General features: G+C 46.0%; 1 protein-coding gene across 4 annotated transcripts in view; it reads right to left on the bottom strand.

The window, feature by feature from the left end:
• PRIMA1 (proline rich membrane anchor 1) overlaps positions 1–19311 on the bottom strand; it is a 130458-nt gene extending 111147 nt beyond the window's left edge. Inside the window, exon 1 of one of the 4 annotated variants that reach the window (XM_088464368.1) lies at positions 19263–19311. Coding sequence is in view for 1 of the 4 variants with exons in the window: in XM_088464365.1 (XP_088320491.1) it covers positions 12608–12786 (179 nt within the window). In the remaining 3 variants the exon portion in view is untranslated. Of the gene's footprint in view, positions 1–10766; positions 10825–12464; positions 13140–19262 lie in introns of those variants that run through there. The other 3 variants (XM_088464365.1, XM_088464366.1, XM_088464367.1) reach the window with 3 other exon arrangements.
• Positions 19312–21698: the final 2387 nt, after the last annotated feature.

Raw genomic sequence — 21698 nt, 5'->3', positions numbered from 1 at the left:
ATGTCCTTAAACAAAAACATGGTGATGCCAGTAGGCCCGTAGCATACTACAGTGCCCAATTGGACACTGTGGCAAGATCATTCCCCACTTGCTTGAAAAGTGTAGCAGCTACCGCTTTATTGGTGAGTAAAAGTGAGGACGTAGTATTGGGTCATGATATGATTGTCCCCATGCTGTATCTGCTCTGTTGAACTCAGCTCAAACCAGACACGTCTCTTCGGCTAGGTTTACCAAATGGGAACAAGCTCTAATCGCACCCGCAAACATCACTGTTAAACGTTGCAGCACGCTGAATCCAGCAACGTATTTACCATATGTACAACATGATGTACAAAGGGTGGAAGGAGTCGAGTTGCTGGCGGGAGGGGAGTTCAGCGGACATAATGATACGCACGATTGTATGGAATATCTGAATCAGACCTTTACTGCTAGACCTGACATACACGACACACCTTTAGAGAATGTGGATGTGACTTTTTATACGGATGGGAGTTGTCATAGACAAACAGACACAGGTGAATTATGTACAGGTTATGCTGTTGTAAATGACACAGACATCATAGAAGCTAAACCTCTTGGTCCTCCTCACTCAGCCCAGGTGGCAGAGTTAGTAGCACTAACTAGAGCATGTGAACTGGCAGCAGGCAAATCTGCTAACATTTACACTGACTCGAGGTACGCGTTCAGGGTGGTGCACGATTTTGGGGCACTATAGCGTCTGAGAAATTTTATGACAGCAGCAGGCACACCAGTTGCACATTCCCGACACATAAAACATCTTTTAGAAGCAATCCAACTGCCCAAAGCGGTGGCAGTAATTAAATGTAAAGCCCATACATGTGAGAATGATCCGGTGTCACTGGGCAACAACAGAGCCGATGAAGCTGCAAAATGGGCAGCAGGGTTAAAAATGCTTTCTCCCACTGAAAAAATTATGTCTTTCCAAACAATTGATATGCTGAAATTAATTGAGATGCAAAATTTGTGTTCAATTCAGGAAAAGTCCATTTGGAAGTCCACGGGATGTGGGCAAGAGTCCTCTGGGCTCTGGAGGGACGGACAAGGTAAGCCAGTAGCCCCCAAGGCATATTACCCCAGCCTGGCTGAGGCAGAACAAGGTCTGACTCATCTGGGAAAACAAGGTATGTGCAAGTTGGTGAGAGCATATTGGTGCGTGCCAGGTTTTTCTTCAGAAGCAGAAAAGATAGCAATGTCCTGTCTGACCTGCTAGAGCAGGGATCTTCAAACTTGGCCCTCCAGCTGCTGTGGAACTACACATCCCAGCATGCACTGCCACCTTTTTGATATAACAGCATGCTAAAACTATGTGCAGTGCATGCTGGGATGTGTAGTTCCACAGCATTTGGAGGGCCAAGTTTGAAGACCCCTTGCTAGAGGAAGAACATAGGGAAAACGATCCCTACCGAACCGTCCCACATTCCACCGACTGATGGACCTTTCCAGGTGATACAAATTGATTTCATCCAATTACCACCCTGCAGGAATCTTAAGTATGTATTAGTGTGCACTGATGTATTTTCTAATTGGGTTGAGGCCTACCCAGCGGCCACTAATATTGCTGCGTTTACTGCCAAGAAAATAGTTCAGGAATTTGTTTGCAGGTACGGTATCCCTAAAATCATTGAGAGTGACAGGGGTACCCATTTCACAGGTGATGTCTTTCAAAATATGTGTAAGCTGATGGGTATTAATAGCCGACTTCACACCCCCTACCGACTGCAAGCCAGTGCCGAGGTAGAGAGGATGAACGGGACTATTAAAAATAAGTTAAGTAAAATCATGGCAGAGACTGGACTAGGATGGCCAGAAGCATTACCTTTGGTCCTACATAGCATAAGGACCACTCCTAGACCCCCTCTAAATCTGTCCCCATTTGAAATACTGTTCAGTAGACAACCTCATTTGATTATAAGTCCACAGGAAGACTTGAAGGGTAACAACGAGGTAACTGTAAAGTATCTTATATCAATGAGTAAGCAGTTAAAGCAACAGCAGCAGAAACTGAAATTGTTGTCCCATGATCAGTGGTGTAACTAGGGGGAGTCGGGCAGGGTGCGTGCCCTGGGCGACGTGAGACCGGCGGTGCGGGGGGGCGCCGCCGGCCACGGCCCGGCCCGCCCTAGTTAGCCACCAGTGTAGCGCCGACCGCAATGAGTGCGGTCAGCGCTACACATTTACACAGGACCGGCGCTAGGCTTCCAGCGCCGGTCCTGTGCTGCACACCTGAGCCCGTTCCCTCCCCCTGAGCGCTTGCCCAATAGCGCCAGTCCGGCTTCCGTCCGGCTCCTGCAGTGGGTAATGGGACAGACGTCATGACGTCAGTCCCATTATGCTGAGTGCACCAGCCCGGGAGGACTGGCGGGCGGCGGTGGGAGCGGCGGCGCGGACTGGAGGAGCAGCAGCAGCGTGGATTCAGGTAAGTATGTTTTTATATATATATATTTTTAAAAACCTGTCAGCACTACTGGGGGCACAACGGGTGTGGCTACTACTGGGGGCACCATTATTAGGAGGACCTCTACTGGGGGGGGCTATTACTGGGGACACCATTATTAGGAGGACCTCTACTGGGGGGGGGGCTATTATTGGGGGCACCATTATTAGGAGGACCTCTACTGGGGCGGCTATTACTGGGGGAACCATTATTGGGAGTACCTCTACTGGGGGGGGGCTATTACAGGGGGCACTTGATCGGGAAGGGGAACCTCAACTGGGGACCACTACTTGGGGGGGGGGGAACTACTACTGGGGGCATTATAAAAGGGGCCTACTACTAGGGGCACTGCACTGGGGGGACCACAACTGGGGGCAATAACAGGAAGGACCACTACAGGGACCACTGGATAGGGGGGGTCACTACTGCGAGCCTGCATCAGGGGGACCACTACTGGGGGCACTGCATGGGAGGGGGGGGACTACTGCTGGGGGCACTATATAAGGGGCTTACTGCTAGGGGCACTGCAGGGACCACTACAGGGGGCACTAGATAGGGGGGATCACTACTGGGTGCCTGCATAAGGGGGACCACTACTGGGAAATCTGCATGGGGGGGACTACTGCTGGGGGCACTATATAAAGGGCACTGCATAGGGGGGGACTACTACTGGGGGCACTATATAAAGGGCACTGCATAAGGGGATACCACTACTGGATGCACTGCATTGTGGGGACTGCTACTGGGGGCACTGCATAAGAGGGAACACTACATAGGGCACTGCATACTGGGGGCACTGAGTAAGGGGAACTAACTGGGGGATGTATAAGGGGGACCACTACTGGGGACACTGTATAAGGGGCACTACTATGGGCCTGCATAAGAGGGACCACAACTGCATACTGGGGGTACTGTATAAGGGGTACTACTGGGGTTAAGGTGCATATGGATAGGAATGTTCAGTGTGACAATAAAGGGGTGTGTCATGTTGACACGCCCCATTTTTAAGTGACAGCGCACATATCGGGGTAGTGCTTGGGGGGGGCTCCCTTTTCAAATTTGCCCTGGGCTCCAAATACCCTAGTTACGCCACTGCCCATGATATGCCTGAAACTAACTGTCATGATGTTGAACCAGGAGAATATGTTATGATCAGAAATTTCTTGCATTCAGGTTGTTTCACTGATCGGTGGGAAGGTCCGTACCAGGTGCTGCTGACAAGTACTACATCTTTGAAGGTGGCTGAGAGAGATACCTGGGTCCATTAAACTCACTGCAAAAAGGTCAATCAACCAGTGGAGAAACAAGTCGGAGACAAGGCTGATAGCATGGACCTGTCACTCGCGAGCTTGTTCCGGGAGGATTGAAAAGGTCGTAGTGAGATACCTGAACTAAGAGAAATTTGCAGGTCTTGTTGTGACAATGGACGGGCCTGCTGTGTTCATTTTCATATTCTCTTTTAGAGTGTTCACCATCCTGGTCAGTTCGGTAATATCCAGTTTCTGTGAAGGGAGACCGATTGAGGAAATGGGAGCTGATGGCAGTGCTGATGGAGTGGAGTCAGGAGGAGTGCAATGCCAATCAGGGGAGTGTCTGACCAATCTTAGTACTGTTATTGTTAAGAGAGCTGATAATGAGTCCATAAACCATGATCTGTTATGTTCAATTAAATCGAGTGGGAAACATTTTAGGTATTGGTATACATTGAGTTCCACCAAAGAAATTATTGGTAAGGTGCCAGATGGTTATTGTGCTAAAATAATAACAGCCAGAAACTTGCATGTACCAGATGGAAGACCCAGAAATAGGATTGTTTGCAAGGGAAATGTGCTTAATGATAATGATGCCTACCATTCCTTATGTTCTCCCTGATAATGTATATTTTATATGTGGAAGAAAAGCGTATAAGTGGCTCTCCCTGAGTTCCGAAGGTTTGTGTTACCTGGGAAGAGTAGTCCCAGAAGTTATGACCCTCACACATGTTGAAATGCTTGGTATACATAAAACACACAGTCACCATATCTTCACACACAATATGAACACAGAGGCAAACGAAATATGATACCTGGTGACGTGCACAAAGCCACTCAGTTAATTGGTGAGACAACTGGCTTTCAAGTTTTAGTCACACTGGATCCCACTAGGATCGCTCGGGGTACATTAAGCTTTAGATATATTCAGGAACTTGCTAAATTGATAGATAATATCACCGAGATGTACTATCACCGAGATGTACTATGACACATTCAGGTATACAGGGAGAGAATTGCAAGCCTACAAGAAAGAACTGGTGCAACACAGGCTAGTGTTAAATTATTTAACTGCTGTTACTGGAGGGTATTGCGTAACGTTGGCCACCCAATTTGGAGTAAAATGTTGCACCTATGTCACCAATGATACCAGCGACCCCAAGGAGGTGATAGACCGGAAGATGGATGAAATTCTGCAGCTAAAATGGGAATTTCTTAAGAACCATAACGCTTCAGTGGCTGAAGTAAGGGAGAAGATAGAAGGATGGGTTTCATGGCTGAACCCAGTGAAATGGTTCTCAGGTCTAGGGGAATGGGTCCAGGAAATGATCGCCAGTATAGGCAAATTCTTAATCCTTATACTGATTGTCATCATAATAATTGGTATATGTGTCCGGTGTGTTCCTATTGTGTTGAAGTGTGGAAAATGTAAAAATAGAGTAAAATGAAAGAACGAAATTATGATGGTGGTCAGTATGAATACCGAGGTAAATACAGAACTGCATTACAACCCTGAACTAGGAAATACCATCATTTAATGTATTATATTTAGACATGCATAGAATGTATTATTGAAAGGTTATTTTTAAAAACACCTTAGATAATGTAAAGTCTCAATTCCCCTTCAAGACTGCCTTTATAGGACTAGTGTATCCCCACACCTTTCACATGATCTTCCAAGATCCGCGGTGTGCGTATAATAGTAGTTTTATGTCCCCACTCAGAGAAACATTATTGATGGATTAAGAACCACCTTGTGCCATCCCATAATAACACTAAATAGAATATAAATGTAAGCCTAAATTATATTTTAAAATCAGATTGTGATAGCATGTTGTTTGCTATCAAAGGGTGGACTGTCGAAGCTGGATTATTGGCTGAGACAAGATCAGTTTAAAATTGAATCGCAGCAACACCATCTTGCGACTGGCCACAAGGCGCCATCTTGGAAATGAGATTGCAAGACGCCATTTTGCGAATGGCCGCCTAAGCGCCATTTTAGATAAACTCACACTTTAGTACATGTGGCGATATTACTATTAGCATCATGCGATTGCATCTGTGACCATCACCATAAGTTACGGCGATTCACCAAAAGCCCATTTCATGACTTTACGTAGTTTGGGTGCTCTGGATAAAGTGTATATTATTATAATTCCCCTAAAGGATATATTTTCAAAATTGGATTGCATTAGCTAAACAGAGCAAATGGCCACGTGACAACTAGCCTGTGTAGATAAGCTTCCTGGACATAATGTCTGCTCTCATTCCAGGTGGCCCTGCTCGAATACAGCAAGAGGGTCGTTTTTGTAGCACCTTACATTAGCAGGCTTCCTGCAATAAAATACCTTCAAAGCCAAGAGTGTTATCTGAGTTTTGGGTCTTGTAGCTGTGCTAATTTGCATTTACACAAGAACCTGGGAGAACAAAGGACTGTGCTTTTGAGCCTGGGAAGGGTGGGGGATGCTGAGAGAGGTGGGGGCGTGTGGAACTATAATGCTCAGCATTCCACATTGCTAGGTGTTCACTTAGTTTAAGTGAGATTTAAGTGCACCATTTCTCATACACACATTAATACGCACAATTGCATATTAGCAAATGCATAAGATCTTGTATGAAAACGCTGTTTATTAGCTTCATGCGCACGCATCTGCCCCAAGTTAACTAGCGTCTTTACATCACACCCCGCATACTTACACATTACATATTCACATAAAAGGTTTAAAAAGCTTTAAAGTATAAGATTTAAGTTTGTTCATTTAGCATAAATGCTGTGAAATAAAGATTATTTAGTAACTAAGGTTTTATACATGATAAGTAAGCCGTGATTGGTATTGTACTGATGCGTACTCTTTCCATAGTATTCCGGTATGGACCGCAGAGACTTCAAGCAACAAAATGTACATAATATGAACAACTGTTAGGATGTTGCATGAGACAGGAAACCAGAGACCCCCAGTTGTTAGAGGCTGGGTTGTGTCTATTTGAATCAACCTGTTAAAAGCCTTGTAACATATGCCCTCTCCTTTAGGACCAATGGTATTAGCAACAAACTTCTCTATTGTGTTGTTTATTTCTGGGGGGTATAAATATGCTCTGACCCTGGGTTCCTAGTCTTCGTGCTGAATGCTGACTGACGAGGGGTTTCTTGCTGATGCCTAACATATGGACCAGAGAGCGCTGCGTATGTATAATTGTACTTGGGTCTGTATAATCTCTTTGCGCTAAGATTATATGAGGATCATAGCATGTAACTGCTGTACTTTTACTTGAATAATACTTTGTGCTTTGGAACCACAGATTCTAGGTCTTTATTTACTGTATGACTGCGTACGCAAAATAGCGTCATCCTTAGAGGTTTATAGGAAGGATATTAGAAGGTATAGGCAGGGGTATATAGAGGTTCAAAGGCAGTATCCTTAACACACACACACACACACACACACACACACACACACACACACACACACATATATATATATATATAAATGTATGCACATATGTACACACATACACACATATTATATATATATGTGTGTGTGTATGTATATATAATATATCATACATATGAGATTACACCACCTCCTCTCCTCGTCAGCCACTGTCAGATGCAGCACTGACAAAACCACTCTAATAAAGCCAGAGTCGGAGTGAGAATGGCTGCCTCCTTTTTTTTTTATTATGCTGCTGGCGCTATGGCGCCGCACAGCTAAATGTAATGATGCTGTGCTGTGTGTTGTTATTACGGTCTCTCTTACCTGCGGCCTGCCTTCTTCACAATGGCTGGCTGGGGGCCTGGGCGTCTATTAGATGGAGGTGGAGCCGTGAGTTGTTACACACGGCTCTGCTCCGCAAAGGCCCATGGGAGGTGTGGCAGAGGCAGGGCATGCCCTCCCGTGGCCATCTTGGTTTCTCCTGTAGACAGAATGAACTTCTATGCAGAAGCTCATTCTGACAAAGGGTCGGGCGGATGCGGATCCCGGTCAAAAGTCACATGACCGGCCTGCCATCTGCTGCGCTGCCCGATCAGAGAGCTCCGATCGTGGCAGTGCGCTGGGAGAGAGTGCGGGTAGCAGCGCCAGCACCGGGGTTGACTGACATTGCTGTAGAGGTGGGAGGCTAACAGCAGGTGGCGGCGGTGGGGGGTGGCAGACAGAGGCAGAGCCCTGGAATGCCCCTAGCATTCTGAGTCACCCCTAGGCATTTGCTTATAATGCCTATGCCTAGGGCCGGCTCTGATTGTACTGTCCTGTTAATATCCGTTTTCTTGTGTGCTCATTTGTTCATGCACATTGTAAGGCGCTGCAGAACCCTTTGTGGCGCCATATAAATAAAGGATAATACAGTGGTTCCCAAACTGTGCGCCATGGCACCCTGGGGTGCCTCGGAACACTTGCAGGGGTGCCTCAGGTTGGTGGTCCAGCACCAAATCTATTATTTATGGTCAATGTAATGTAATATGTGGGCAAACAGAAGTACAAACCTTCCAACACTACATAACTGATCCTAAGGATGACAAGGTAAGCACAATTTACTTCACGTTACTATTTTACTTCATTTTTTTTTCTGAATTTCTCAATACTAAACTAAAACTTAGGAGAGCTGTGAAAACAATGCTGATACTCTAGGGCGCCACTGGGATAATATATATATATATATATTAGGGATGTGCAGGCTCGGATAGGTTCGAGTTTGCACGTGGAGTTCGGATTTTTCCCTCCAAAAAAACGGAACTCAGAACGAGGCAAAACGTCATCTTACATGGACGAACATCATCATTCCTGGACAAAAGACCAGGAATGATGATGTTCGTCCATGTAAGATGACGTTTTGCCTCGTTCTGAGTTCCGTTTTTTTGGAGGGAAAAATCCGAACTCCACGTGCAAACTCGAACCTATCCGAGCCTGCACATCCCTAATATATATATATATATATATATATATATATATATTAGAGTAAGGACTAGCCTCCTCCTAGACAATGGGAACAACAGTGACACCTATAGGCTATAACAGACTAGCAAGATAGTGAAAATGATGAGATATGGTGCGTACACACTGAGCGATTAAAATGGACGACTGAACGATAACGATATTGTTATCGTTCAGTCGTCCACTTTATTGTCCATTTTTAACACAAAAACGATGAACTATAACGACGACGCACGTTCCCGTGGGTCATCGGTCATCGGGTTAACATGCAGAACAACCGGACGTCGTCAGGTTGCTGCATGTTGGGGAATGGGGGAGAGAGCCCGGCGCTGAACGATATCATTAATGATATCGTTCAGCGTGTGTGCTCAATGTCATGAACGACATTGAGCACACCCTGCCCGGGACACACTAGACGATATTGCTCAGGGAGCATATCGTGTAGTGTGTACACTCCAATACATTATAATTAATATATATATGAGACAGTCCCCTCCCTACTGTAATGGATATGGACATTAGAAGTCATTCAGGTCTCAGAGATCTGAATTGACATCTAACATTGTGATAATAACATTGTGATAATATAGTATGGGGTGAATTATTTTATAAAATACAAGTTTTCCTAAATGAGCACAGGTAACATTTACAGGAGTTTATTTATATTAACATCATTTGTATATTATAATAACATATATACATACTTATAATGACACCAATTGTGTTGTTGTAGTTATCAATTAACTACAGAATTCTAAACAGATAACTTGTCTTCAACGTTTACAGCTGCAGAATGCCCTTGGATGTAGTTACCGCATAGCCATACCGGATGTGTCCATCGCAGCCCTGTTTTCAATGGTATTTTTGTATTTTCCAAAACCTTATTCTATCGCATTGAAATTTGCAGGTTTACCACTAATGTCATGCTGTAGGGTATGACACAATAAAGTCTATGTCAATTTATAGGATATGTCAGTGTTTCTCAAATTTGGTCCGCAAGGTTCATTAACAGTCCAAGTTTTAAGGATATCCATGATTGTGCACAGATGGTTTAATCAAAATGAATGAGGTACTAAATAGGGTGCCATGAAGACTGAGTTTTGGACCCTTTGGGGTATGTCATGCTGTAGGGCAGAAGTTCCCAAACTCCGCCAATACAATACACGTTTTAAGGATATCCGTGCTTGAGCACAGGTGACTTAATTAGCACTTTAGTCAATTTGATTTAACTATCTGGACTCAAGCAGGGCTATCCTTAAAATCTGGACTGTAATGGCGCAGTTTGGGAACCTCTGCTGTGGGGTATGCACTGTTATAGTCTCTATGTGATAGGGTATGCACTGTTATAATCTATATCATTTTATAGAGTATGTTGAAGGGTATTTCATGCTGTAGGGCAGAGGTTCCCAACCACGGTCCTCAGGGCACACTAGCAGTCCTGGTTTTAAGGCTAACCATACTTGAGCACAGGTGTCTTAATTAGTACCTCAGTTATTTTGTTTTAACCATCTGTGCTCAAACATGGATATCACTAAAATCTGGATTGTAAGTGTGCCTTGAGGACCGAGGTTGGGAAACACTGCTGTAGTGTATGCACTTTTATAATCTATGTCATGTTATACGGTGTGTCATGCTTTAGGGTAAGCGGTGCTATAGGGTATGCATGGTAAGGTATTTACAATGGAAAGGGCTTATTTAAATAGGCATATTTTGTGCAAACCTGGTAAGAAAAAAGTTCCAGAGCAACATTGTATACATAATGGAAAATATTGCTTTATCAATTTTTACTCGGCACCATATTCCATCTCACGGTTTTGGGAGCAAACAGTTTAGGATGATACTGGCAGCAGGCACTTGGCATCCGTCACTAAACAAACAGTTTTGGGCAGAGTGCCATTAGGGACACCTAATTACATAGTCTCATCTAAGAGCTGGTACCTCTTTTTCATTCAGTGAGCCCCTATAATGGATGTCCCCCCCTGTAAGTGTTTGTTGATTGCTTCATTCTATTAGATGCTTACACACAACACAGCAACAGTTACCAGTGTGATTGTAAATAACAGAAACCACTGCTATGAAAATTAGGATACATGGTAGAATACAGCCACGGTCGTTCACCTAAAGTTTTACCTGCTGTGCAGAACTTTTCTCCTTCCCCACCCAGTGACCCCTGGGAGATGATTCTGGAAAACCCTTTGCAAACTTCAGTGGTAAACAGCTCAGTGTGCATGAAATTCCCTCACACGGATCTACAAGAAGCGATAACCCACCCCCACAATTCACAGTGCAGCTATTGTCATCTCACCCTGTTGTAGTGGCTGGCACCAGGATCTCTGGCTTCTTACTATGTTGTCTCAAGTATAATTCCCCTGGTCTAAAATGCAAAGTACTTTCACAGATTCCACTGTGTACCCATGGATGTATATGTTATACTGACAAACATTTGTTCTGCGTGATGTTACATAGATATACATTACTTTTATTTATGCTACTTGGTACTTACCAAACCCACAATTTTATCCTCTACTTTAACCATTGACAAATTTACGGGAGTAATTAGCTATAATGCCTACAGCAGTGACAAATGTAATGAGCACAGCATGGGGTATACCACTGGTACCATTAATCAGTAGGTGCTTCAGTAAGTGGCTGCTCTGTGTTTGATTAAATAACAGCACCCTCAAGTCTGCCAGCTGCTGCAGCACCTCTTACAAACCAACCATGGCTGTCACAGTTCTGCATTTGAGGACAAACAGTCCTCCTGTCACAGTGTAAATCTGTTTCCAAGGTTGCACACCTGCATACAAGGCATAGGCAAATCCCTATCAGATATCCATGTGGCACGGTTTGGAGAAAATGTTTGCCAGCCAATGCCAATTTTGTAAAGTACATGCAGCTCTGCCCTATCAAACACGATTAAAGTCCTATCTGATTCACATACCCGAAAATAGGGATTATCAGTCCTCATTCAGCTGCTGAGACACTACTATATATTCCACTGTGGGAGATAAGTAATTTACTGTACCTCTGATAACTAATTATTAACATGTTATCACACTAGGGTGCATTAATAGCTAAATGCTCAGGGCAACCAGCTTGCCCAGATGCTCATTTAATAAACTTTTGCTAATGCCAAATGAATACTGCTTTAAAATCATTCAGCACTGTTATTTAAAAATAAAGAAAGAAAGAAAGAAAGAAAGAATGAGTAGGTTACAGGGGGGTGGGGGGAGGAGACCTGCCAAATATTAACTGGCAACCTCCCCTGGGATTGTTTTATGCTGAGAATGCATAAGGTACACTGTTTACATTGCCTCATTCCAGCAAGGATTCCTTAACTCCTTATCTGCGGAAAAGGCAAAGTCACAAAACCCAGCAATCCAGGGATGTTAGATGTAATTGTATTTAATATAGTTCCAAGCACTGGTGAGACCTAGATATAATACCTGCCATAGCATGCAGTTCTATTCATCCAGCCAATATCTCTATTACTGTATACAGGGTCCTGTGGCTGGGGGTAAGAGTGACATACAGTAGGGATGTTGTTTTAGCAGAAGTCCTAAAGGAAAGTCCTAGATTCTTAATAAAGTTTTTTGTACCATTGCATTGTCTTTGTGCTTGGCACTGGGCATTAGTGTACCCTGCAGAAGTGCTATGTAACATACTGCAGAAACAAAACAACAAACACAATTACAATAAATAAAGACAATAATGAAAGCTGTCTCAGTGGCATAAAACAGAATGCAGGAAACAGCAATACATGTCTGCAAGAGATTGCATGGGCTGTAAAAGGCTATGGGGCATCCCACAATGCCAGTGCTGACTTACCTGGGCTGTGACTGTGCTTAGTGTGGAACTGGGGGGCTCCAGGCTTATTCCTTTCCTGCAGGGGAAAGTTGGAGGCTCTGCTTGAGCTCCCAGGTCCGAATCCTCCCCCTATAGTAATTATATATCCCATGTCTCAGCCTCACCCGAGTACAGCAGCATTTTCCTCCAGTTCCTGGACACTGGGGAGCAGTTCTCCCTCCTCCTCTCCTGCGCCTGGCTGCTCCAGGGACCCCCAGCCGGTGTGCTGAGGACAGGAGAAGTGCAGCTCACTCACAGACAGGGACTTCCAGAGCCACAGCAGGGACAGGGGAACATCTTGCATTCCTCCAAACTCTCATGCAATCTTCCCACAGCACAATCACAGGTCAGATCCCCATCAGCAGCAGCAGCAGCAGCACTGGAGGATGCAGGGGAAGCTGGCTGCAATCTGTCCTCAGTGTACTGCAGTCATTGCTCATCCCCAGCTAGAGCCCATTGTGCAATTGGCACTCAGTGTTATAATCTGATGCTTTTCCAGAGCCACACCATCCAGGATAGGTGGTAGGAGGGGAGGGGAAGGGAGAGGGGGAGCCTCTCACTCCCCAGAGGAGGCTTCCTGACACTCACTGGCTGCAGGGGGGATGCCCCGGTACCTGCCTGGGAGTGGAGATGAATGAATGATGAGAGGAGAGGGGTTTGTATCACAAAGTGCACACAATGCAGGTTAGCAGCTAGGGCAGATTAATGATACATACAGGTGCACAATTTGCACTGAAACACAGCAACCAATTAGTACTTAACTTTTACCTGTCTAGTGCAAGTTATATAATGAAAGAAAGTGTTTGATTGGTTTGTTGCAAATTTGGGCCCCTACATGCAATGTTAGTAAATGAGCACTAGTGTTTTGTACTAATTTAAGAATTCATGCAATTGGCAACCTTTAAATAAAATTATCATTTTATGCTGCATTTAAACCTGTCACCACAATCCAAGACATTGATAAACAGCATCCTGATTCATTACAGGGGCCGCGAAGGTGGCCCTCGCTAGCCCTTTAAAATGGCAGCACGTTACTCATAATCTCAGTAGGAAATTAAAACAATACATTCAGGGGTCTATTTACTAAGCAGTGTTAGGAGACAGAGTGAAAAGTGATAAGGTGCCAGCCAGTCAGCTCCCAACTGTCATCTCACAGGCTGTGCTTGAAAAATGACAGTTGGGAGCTGATTGGCTGGTACCTTATCATTTCTCACTCAGGGCCTGATTCTGACCCCCTCGCGAGTGCTGAGCGCTCGCAAGCGGGTCGATGTTGGGCCACTGCGTATGCACACGACGGACCCAGCTCCGTCGTGCGCATGCGCGAGACCCGGAAAGCAACGGGAAAGCCGTCGCTATGGGTCTTGCTACAAAGGGGGCGTGCTGTCGATGGTGAGTGATAGCATGCCCCCTTTTGTGGGCGTGCCGGGGGCCTGGCTGCCCAGACGGAGGCGTTCCCTACCGTCTGGGGCCGGCCCCACTGACATCACAAGTGATGTCACTGGGAGTGCTTTTGGCTCTGATAGAGCCAAAAGCACTCCAGGGCTTGCGGCAGACGAGACCCTACCACAAGGGTCTCGTCGCAAGCCCGATGGTCGCGATGGTCTTGACCATCACGACCATCTTTTTGGCCGCTCGCTATAGCTGTGGGTGGTCACCCACAGCTATGTGAGCGGCCAGGAGGCCGCTCTAAAATCCAGAGGGACATCCCTGATTCAGAGCGAGCGCTCTGTCAGAGCGTCCGGCTCTGAATCAGGGCCTCTGGGCCTGATTCAGACCCGCTCGCGAGCGCTGAGCACTTGCAAGCAGGTCGATGTTGCCTAAGTGCGCATGCGCACAACGGAGGCGGCTCCGTCATGCGCATGCGCGAGACCCGAATATCGACGGCTATGGGTCTCGCACCAAAGGGGACGTGCTGTCGATGGTGATTGGCAGCACGCCCCCTTTGGTCGGCGTGCCGGGGGCGTGGCTGCCCAGACGGAGGAGTTCCATTGGGAACGCCTACCGTCTGGGGCCGGCCCCACTGACATCACTAGTGATGTCAGTGGGAGTGCTTTTGGCTCTGATAGAGCCAAAAGCACTCCAGGGCTTGCGGCAGCGAGACCCTACCGCAGGGTCTCGTCGCAAGCCCGATGGTCGCGATGGTCTTGACCATCGCGACCATCATTTTGGCCGCTCGCTATAGCTGTGAGTGGTCACCCACAGCTATGCGAGCGGCTAGGAGGCCACTCCAAAAAGGAGGAGGGACGGCCCTGATTCAGAGCGAGCGCTCTGTCAGAGCGTCCGGCTCTGAATCAGGGCCACAGTCTCCTAACACTGCTTAGTAAATAGGCAATCTCTTTCTTTGATTGAGGGGTCTATCTGTAATAACCAATCAGCAAGTGCGCACACTTACAGAAAAGCACATTAAACAGTATAATTAGCACTACACAGTTATCCATGCATATAGCATAGAATTATACTTGCCAACGCTTACGGAATGAATTTCAAGGGATCTCAAAATACTCCTGGAAGAGTGGGTCACCCTTCCACGTCCCCCCGCTTCCTAATGAAATGGACAGTAGGGATGGCCACCGTTCATCGATGTTTTCAAAACATTGATGGTGGGCAACCAACGTTAACTACTTTTCCTATTGATGACAGAGAACCAATGGTTCTCCACCATTGATGGATGAGAGGGAAACAATGATTTTTTGTTTACCTTATCAGGACAGAGCTTAGCCTCGCCTACTAGTCGCCACTAAGCCCTAGTCTCCATTTTTGATTGGCCGGCAGCTCGCAGTACCACCAACTGCGCTGGCCATCGAGGGGTGCAAACCATCGATGTTTCACCATATATTTTTTTGTGCTTTCGATGGTAATCACAGATGGGTCCATTGATGAACACACCACCTATGGCCATCCCTAATTGGAAGGATGGTACTCTCAGCGAATCTCATTAGCGTAACTGATGCATTATGATGGAGCGATTTGCGCCACCTGCCCTCTCCCAGTAATTGGCCACCTGTATCCCATCTTCAGAAGTTCGACAAAGTCGACAAATATGCAGAAAATTCAAATCTGAAAACCAATTTGAACTACCAGTCCCAAACAAAGAGGCGCAATGACCCTTAGTACAGATGGCAGGTGATTGTGCACAGAAATTACAGCTTAAACATTAAAATACACAGATAGCGGCCCTCTCAAATCCTTTTTCCATAACCATTTTCCTGGAAAAACTGCTTTGCCTGTTCTGTTCTATTGACTATATAATTTAGTATCTGCGCGGGGTTAACAATGATAGTGGTTAGGGACCTGATTCTGAGACGCTTGCAATGTCGGTATACTGTATGCGCAAATGGTTGATGTGTTTCCACTGCACATGCCTCTAAGGGGTCTATTTACTAAGCTGTGTTAGGAGATAAAGTGAACGGAGATAAGGTACCAGCCAATCAGCTCCTAACTGCCATTTTTCAAACACAGCCTGTGACATGGCAGTTAGGAGCTAATTGGCTGGTACCTTATCACCGGTCACTCTATCTCCTAACACAGCTTAGTAAATAGACCCCTAAGTCACTTAAAAGTCACGCAGCGCCTGTTTCCTATGTGGTGAACGCACAGTCACAGTAGCGACGAAGATGACCGGTGGTGGAATTGTATTGGCCAATCCTGGGAGGAGGCTACTCAGAAGCACAGAGATGTACCGTCTTATGGGCGCGTTATGGGAGTGTACACGCGTGTCGCATCACCGGTTGCGAACTCAGGGCCTGATTCAGAGATGGACGGAATTGCGCAGCCGCACACAAGCGGCTGTGCAATTCTGTCCATTTAAAATGCAAATGCAGAAGGATTTGTCACACACCTCCTTGCTGCATTTGTGGGATCTGGGTCGCAGCCTGAGGTCACCATCGAAAACAATCGCGACCATCGCTCGCCATTGTTGTCGATGTTCCATTGACCAGGCAGCGGGAGCTAAAGCTTCACGCAGCCTGGCCAAGTCCTGGCAGCTTGCGAGGCCAGGGCATGCCCCCTGCTCCGCCTCCCAAACGCCGCAGCCTGTCGATCAGGCTGCGGCTGGGACACACTGCAAGGTGGGCTCTCAGTCGGAGGGCTGCACATGCTCAGTACACCAACCATCGGAGATGTGCGCTATCCATCGGGTTAGCGTACATCTCTGAATCAGGCCCTCAGTCAGATGCTTACATAGGAGGTCATACTCAGACGGAGATTCTACACTTAGCATAGGGCAGGTGCAAGTTGGAATGGTGCGTCCAATGGTAGCATCTGAAGACGCAGCAAGCGGGATTGTTGCACCCAGAGGTGCACAAAGTGAGCGTCTCAGCCCTTGCACAGTCAGACACACGGCTGTACACCAGGGGATGGGATAGCATTTGCATAAAGTCGCAGTCGCGACTACAGAAAAAGCCAATAAATCGGTTATTCAGCTTATCGATGTTTTGCAATTAAAGTTGACTTATTGCATAAAATGGAAGAAATTATCAGCCAATCAATCCCATAGGACCTGGGGCTTGATCCAGACTTGGGAATAGACAGAGACATAGGGGTATATTTACTAAGGTGCGGGTTTTTAGAAGTGGTTTTGTTGCACATAGCAACCAATCAGATTCTACTTAACATTTATCTAGCACCTTCTAGAAGGTAATAGCTAGAATCTGATTGGTTGCTATGGGCAACAAAACCACTTCTAAAAACCCGCACCTTAGTAAATATACCCCATAGCACTTAACTGTGAACCTGGACAAACCATGTTGCAATGCAAGGGGTGTAAATACAGAATTTTTTTTTGCATGTGGGGTAAATACTGGCTGCTTTTGCATGTAACCCACAAATACTGCACAGCTTTATTATTGCTCTATAATTTAGACGTCAGTTTAGACACTCTCCCAAATCTAAATCTCTCTGCACATTTTAAATCTGCCCTACCTGTGGTTTAGCCTATGGGTATAATGCTGGGTACACCCTTAAATGATCCAGCAGCCGTCTGAGCGACTGATCTGGTAAGCTATATACACTTAACAATCGGCTGCTCAATATGTCTGGCCAGACATCAAAACTGGGCGGTCATTTCAATTTGCCCGCCCAGTTGTGATGTGAGTGACACACTTTGCCATATATCGCACTTTGCCATATATCGCTCGTCAGCTGTACGAACAATATATATCGCATAGTGTGTCCCAATTTTAACTCTCTTCAGGCCCTTTCCCACTTGCGCTGTTTTAAACGGGATGTAGTCACCATCCCATCAGTCAGAATGCAGATGGTCACAGTACCGACAGCGGCAGCCCTGCTGTCAGTAGGTAAGTAATAGTATTATGGTTGTTGGAGGTTTATAACCCTTTTCCATCGCCACAAATACCCGGGTTATTGCTGTATCAACTCGGGTCGTGGCTTGGTGGAAAAGGCTCCTAGGAAAAACTCCCGGCTCATCAATCTTCCTGGGTCTCGAGCAGGGTTTTTTCCGCATGTAAAACCCGTGCAAGGCTCAGTGGAAACGGGTATCCCGGGTAATTCGACCCAGGTCCCGTTCACAGCATAGGGAGAGCCGCATTTGCTGGCACTTGGAGATGATGTAAGCCCCGGCAATATCCCGGGTCCAGCCTGCCGTGGAAATGGGGTTCAAGCTGATGTGACATGCAGTGGCAAACGCAGGATTTTGAAAGGGGGGTTTCCAGATAATCAGGTGCCTGTCAAAAAGGGTGTGTGGCCTCACTGTAAGGGGTGTGGTCTCACAATAAGGCACGTGGCCTCAAGCGGAAAGACTACCTTATGACTAAATGACCTTAACATAACCATAGGTTCCAGATTTCCTAGTTGGTACCCAGGTGTATTTATTACTGGCTGACACGTTAAAATATCCACAGATGGTGCTAATTATTTAATTTGTGATACTGAGAAGAACATGCAGCACTAGAATATTCTATTATACTACTATTTCTATTGTGGTCATGGGCTGGGGAGGGGGGTTTCCAGGCAGCAAGAAACCCCCCCTGCGATTGCCTGTGGTGACAAGGCTTGAAACCAGTGTTCAGTGTCCCAGGCTGGACCTGGGATTTTGGTGGGAAAGAGGTATTAGCATTAGGGGAAGGGTTAGGCACTAGGGGAAGGGTTAGAGATAGGCTGCGGGAGGGGAGGGTTAGGCTGCGGGATGGGAGGGTTTGCGTTAGGCTGCTGGTCAGGAGGGTTTAGGTAAGGGAGAGGGTTAGGGTAAGAGTTAGAAGACTTACCTAAATCTGCCGGGATTCTGACTGTCGGGATCCTGTGCCCTACCCGGTTTAAACACCAGGTAAATGCTAACACAGGTGGCAGCATTCAACAGCGGACACTCCATTGACCTCAGGGCTCGATTCAGTCTTGGTCGCTAGATGCCTATGCTCGTTCCCTGCGTATGCAAATTAGGCTAAGTGACATCATGGCAGGCGATCGCACGGCAAGGCATAAGCACGCCCACTATGTCTTGGCATGCGATCTCTTTGTGTATGCAGACACCCACTAGCCTGTCTTAAGATGCCCACTAGCGCACGTCATCTCTAGGAAGTGTATGCAACCATCGGTACATCGGGTACCATCGGAAGCGAACGCAGCACTTGAGGTTGACTATACCCTACCTCAAGCACTGTGATCACTTCAGTGTAAAATACAACCAGGTGACGTGTACTATGACGCTGCCTGTTAATTATGCACGCCTCTGAAACAACGTTATTTCGGTCAGGCACGCCTGCGTCTCCGCCGTTTCTAGTGGCCCGCCCCTGTTACCACCCACAAATGGCTTCTCCTGTCACTCACCACTCACTCTGGTGGGCTGTCTATGCTGGGCGAGCATACGCTTCCCGATCTGTCGCAGTGGTTCGCGCACGCACACTGCGATGCATACGCATGCGCACAGTGAGAACCATCGGCAGCTACGAGTGAACACTTCTTAGCGTCCGGGTCTGAATCAGGCTCTCGGTGCATTCACTTCAAAAGTAAATGGCAGCCCTGGAACCAATCTAGGTAACAAGTTAACTCACTTCAAGTGCAAATGCTAATGGCTATGGTGTCATTAGAACTGATAGGCTGCATTCCCATATCCATTTATATGCTTCTATTATGGGTAAGAAATGCTAATAAAAGGATGTCGCCTGGTTGTTCCTTACATTACTGCCTACTTTGCAGGAAAAAGTTAAACAAGAAACCTATAGATCTGATACAGAGTAATCATGTGCAGCATTATGCAAAGAGCAGAACATTAGCAGTTGTAACATTTAAAGTAAACATGCGTCCGAGCAGCCCATTATATAATGTTAGACAGGAAATTAGTCGGGTTGTGGTGACATTTAAGGTAAACTACTGTATAGATGTCTGTTCTATTTAGCACTAAAGGGAAATACAGAGAGCGGTACATTATAGGTAATATGCTATGCTATCAAAGGCAAGAAGCATTTAGCAAGTTATTTATGTTAGAAAGTAGTTTCCCGTTACACCAGCAAACTCTCTAATGACAGGAAATCCAAGATGGCAACCGACATATAGTGCAGTATGTACTTAAAGGAAAATGAGCTAAAATATCCGTAAACTGGCATTTTCAGAATTTTGCGGCATTTTCCATATATACCAAGCTCCATAATGGGATACATTCCAGAGCTTTGACCTTGTGGGCAATAATAGAAGCCTAGGGGCTTGTGTTCACATTCTGCCCTGAGAGGGATACAATCCGATCCCTCCCAGTGTCACAAACGACGCATGCACAGAGGACCTTCTGGGTCATAAACTCGGAAGTCCCTCTATTGCAAAGGACAGTTCCTATCCGGAGAGCTGTCCTTTGTGCGTTTCTAGGTGCATACCAGTGTTGTTCATGCTTTTATGTGCCCGATAAGTGGCGGTATGTACCACATCGGTAATGCGATGCTTTGTACATCTCGCCCATAGAGACATGCGTCTTACAGAGCATTAACCCCTTGTAAACATCCTCTTCTGGTCATAGCTCTAAGTCCCTCTGGCGTCCTTCTACGAATGAAGCGCACACCGCAGGGTACACTGGGAGGGGTCCGATTGTACGCCTCTCAGTGCAGAACGCGAAAAAGAAGCCCATAGGCTTCTATTGGGCAATGCCATCTGAAGAAGGAGTGTCCCACTGGGTCGAAGCTCTGGAATGTATCGCATTCCGGTGCTTGGTACATATGGAAAGAGCAGCCAACTTCCGAAAAACAGCAGCTTTTGTATCTTTTTGGCATGCATTGCCCCCAATGTTTTACTTGCGTCCTCCTCTGAAGCAGGGCCAGAGTTGGGATGTGAGTGGGAGGACCAATCACAAGCCGAGAACTCTTCATTGCATCTTGTGATTGGTTTTTTTACAGCACCCTCTGTTTTTGGTCTGGGAGAAACAGCTGCACATTAGGAAACTCAGAGAGATGTACCAAGCCGTCCTGTGAAGAAGTTACTCAAAGCAACCAATCAGCTTCTAGCTAGCGTTTACCAAGTGCATTCTATAAAATGATAGGGATAAGCTGATTGGTTGCTTTGGCCAACTTCACTAGCCCACTTCTCCACTCTTTAAAAAGCTTGATAAGGCTCCCAATACTTTCCTAGATTGTACAGCAACTACACCCTCAACATCAGTGAATGAAAACAGCTCAGCTTAGTGCAAGAAGCCAAAGATGTAAGGAAAGAAGTTTATTAGAAAAACTATAGGGGCCTATTTATCAATGAGTCTTATACGCAATGAGTTTTAAAACTCGTTGCGTGTGATAAATGGTTCTCCAGCCAATCAGCTCCCAACTGTCATTTTTCAAACAGATGACTGATGAATGATAAAACGCGTTGCTAATGAGGCCCCTCAGTTTGCGTGATCTTGACCAAACTGAGGGGCCTATTACTTACAATCTGTTAAAAGAAAAACAATAAAGGTGTCTATTTACTAAGCCTTGGATCAGGTAAAGTAAACGGAGATAAAGTACCAACCAATCAACTCCTAACTGCCATGTCACAGGCTGTGTTTAAAAAATAACAGTTAGGTGCTGGTTGGTTGGTACTTTATATCTGTCTACTTTATCTCCATCCAAGGCTTAGTAAATACACCCCAAAGCCCTGTAAGTAATATGTGGGATCTGCTTGCATATTTTTTGTGCCTCCTCTCCAGGATATTACAGAGGAAGGCAAGTGTGAGGGTGGGGGTCATTGCACAGTGGGGGCATGGCCATGGTGATATATTTTGAATAATCATACCCTGCCCTCTGCTGCCCA

This window comes from Taudactylus pleione, unplaced genomic scaffold (genome assembly GCF_031769625.1).
Source record: "Taudactylus pleione unplaced genomic scaffold, aTauple2 ptg001661l, whole genome shotgun sequence".
Classification (NCBI taxonomy): Eukaryota; Metazoa; Chordata; class Amphibia; order Anura; family Myobatrachidae; genus Taudactylus; species Taudactylus pleione.
This window is presented reverse-complemented; position numbering and strand designations above follow the sequence as displayed.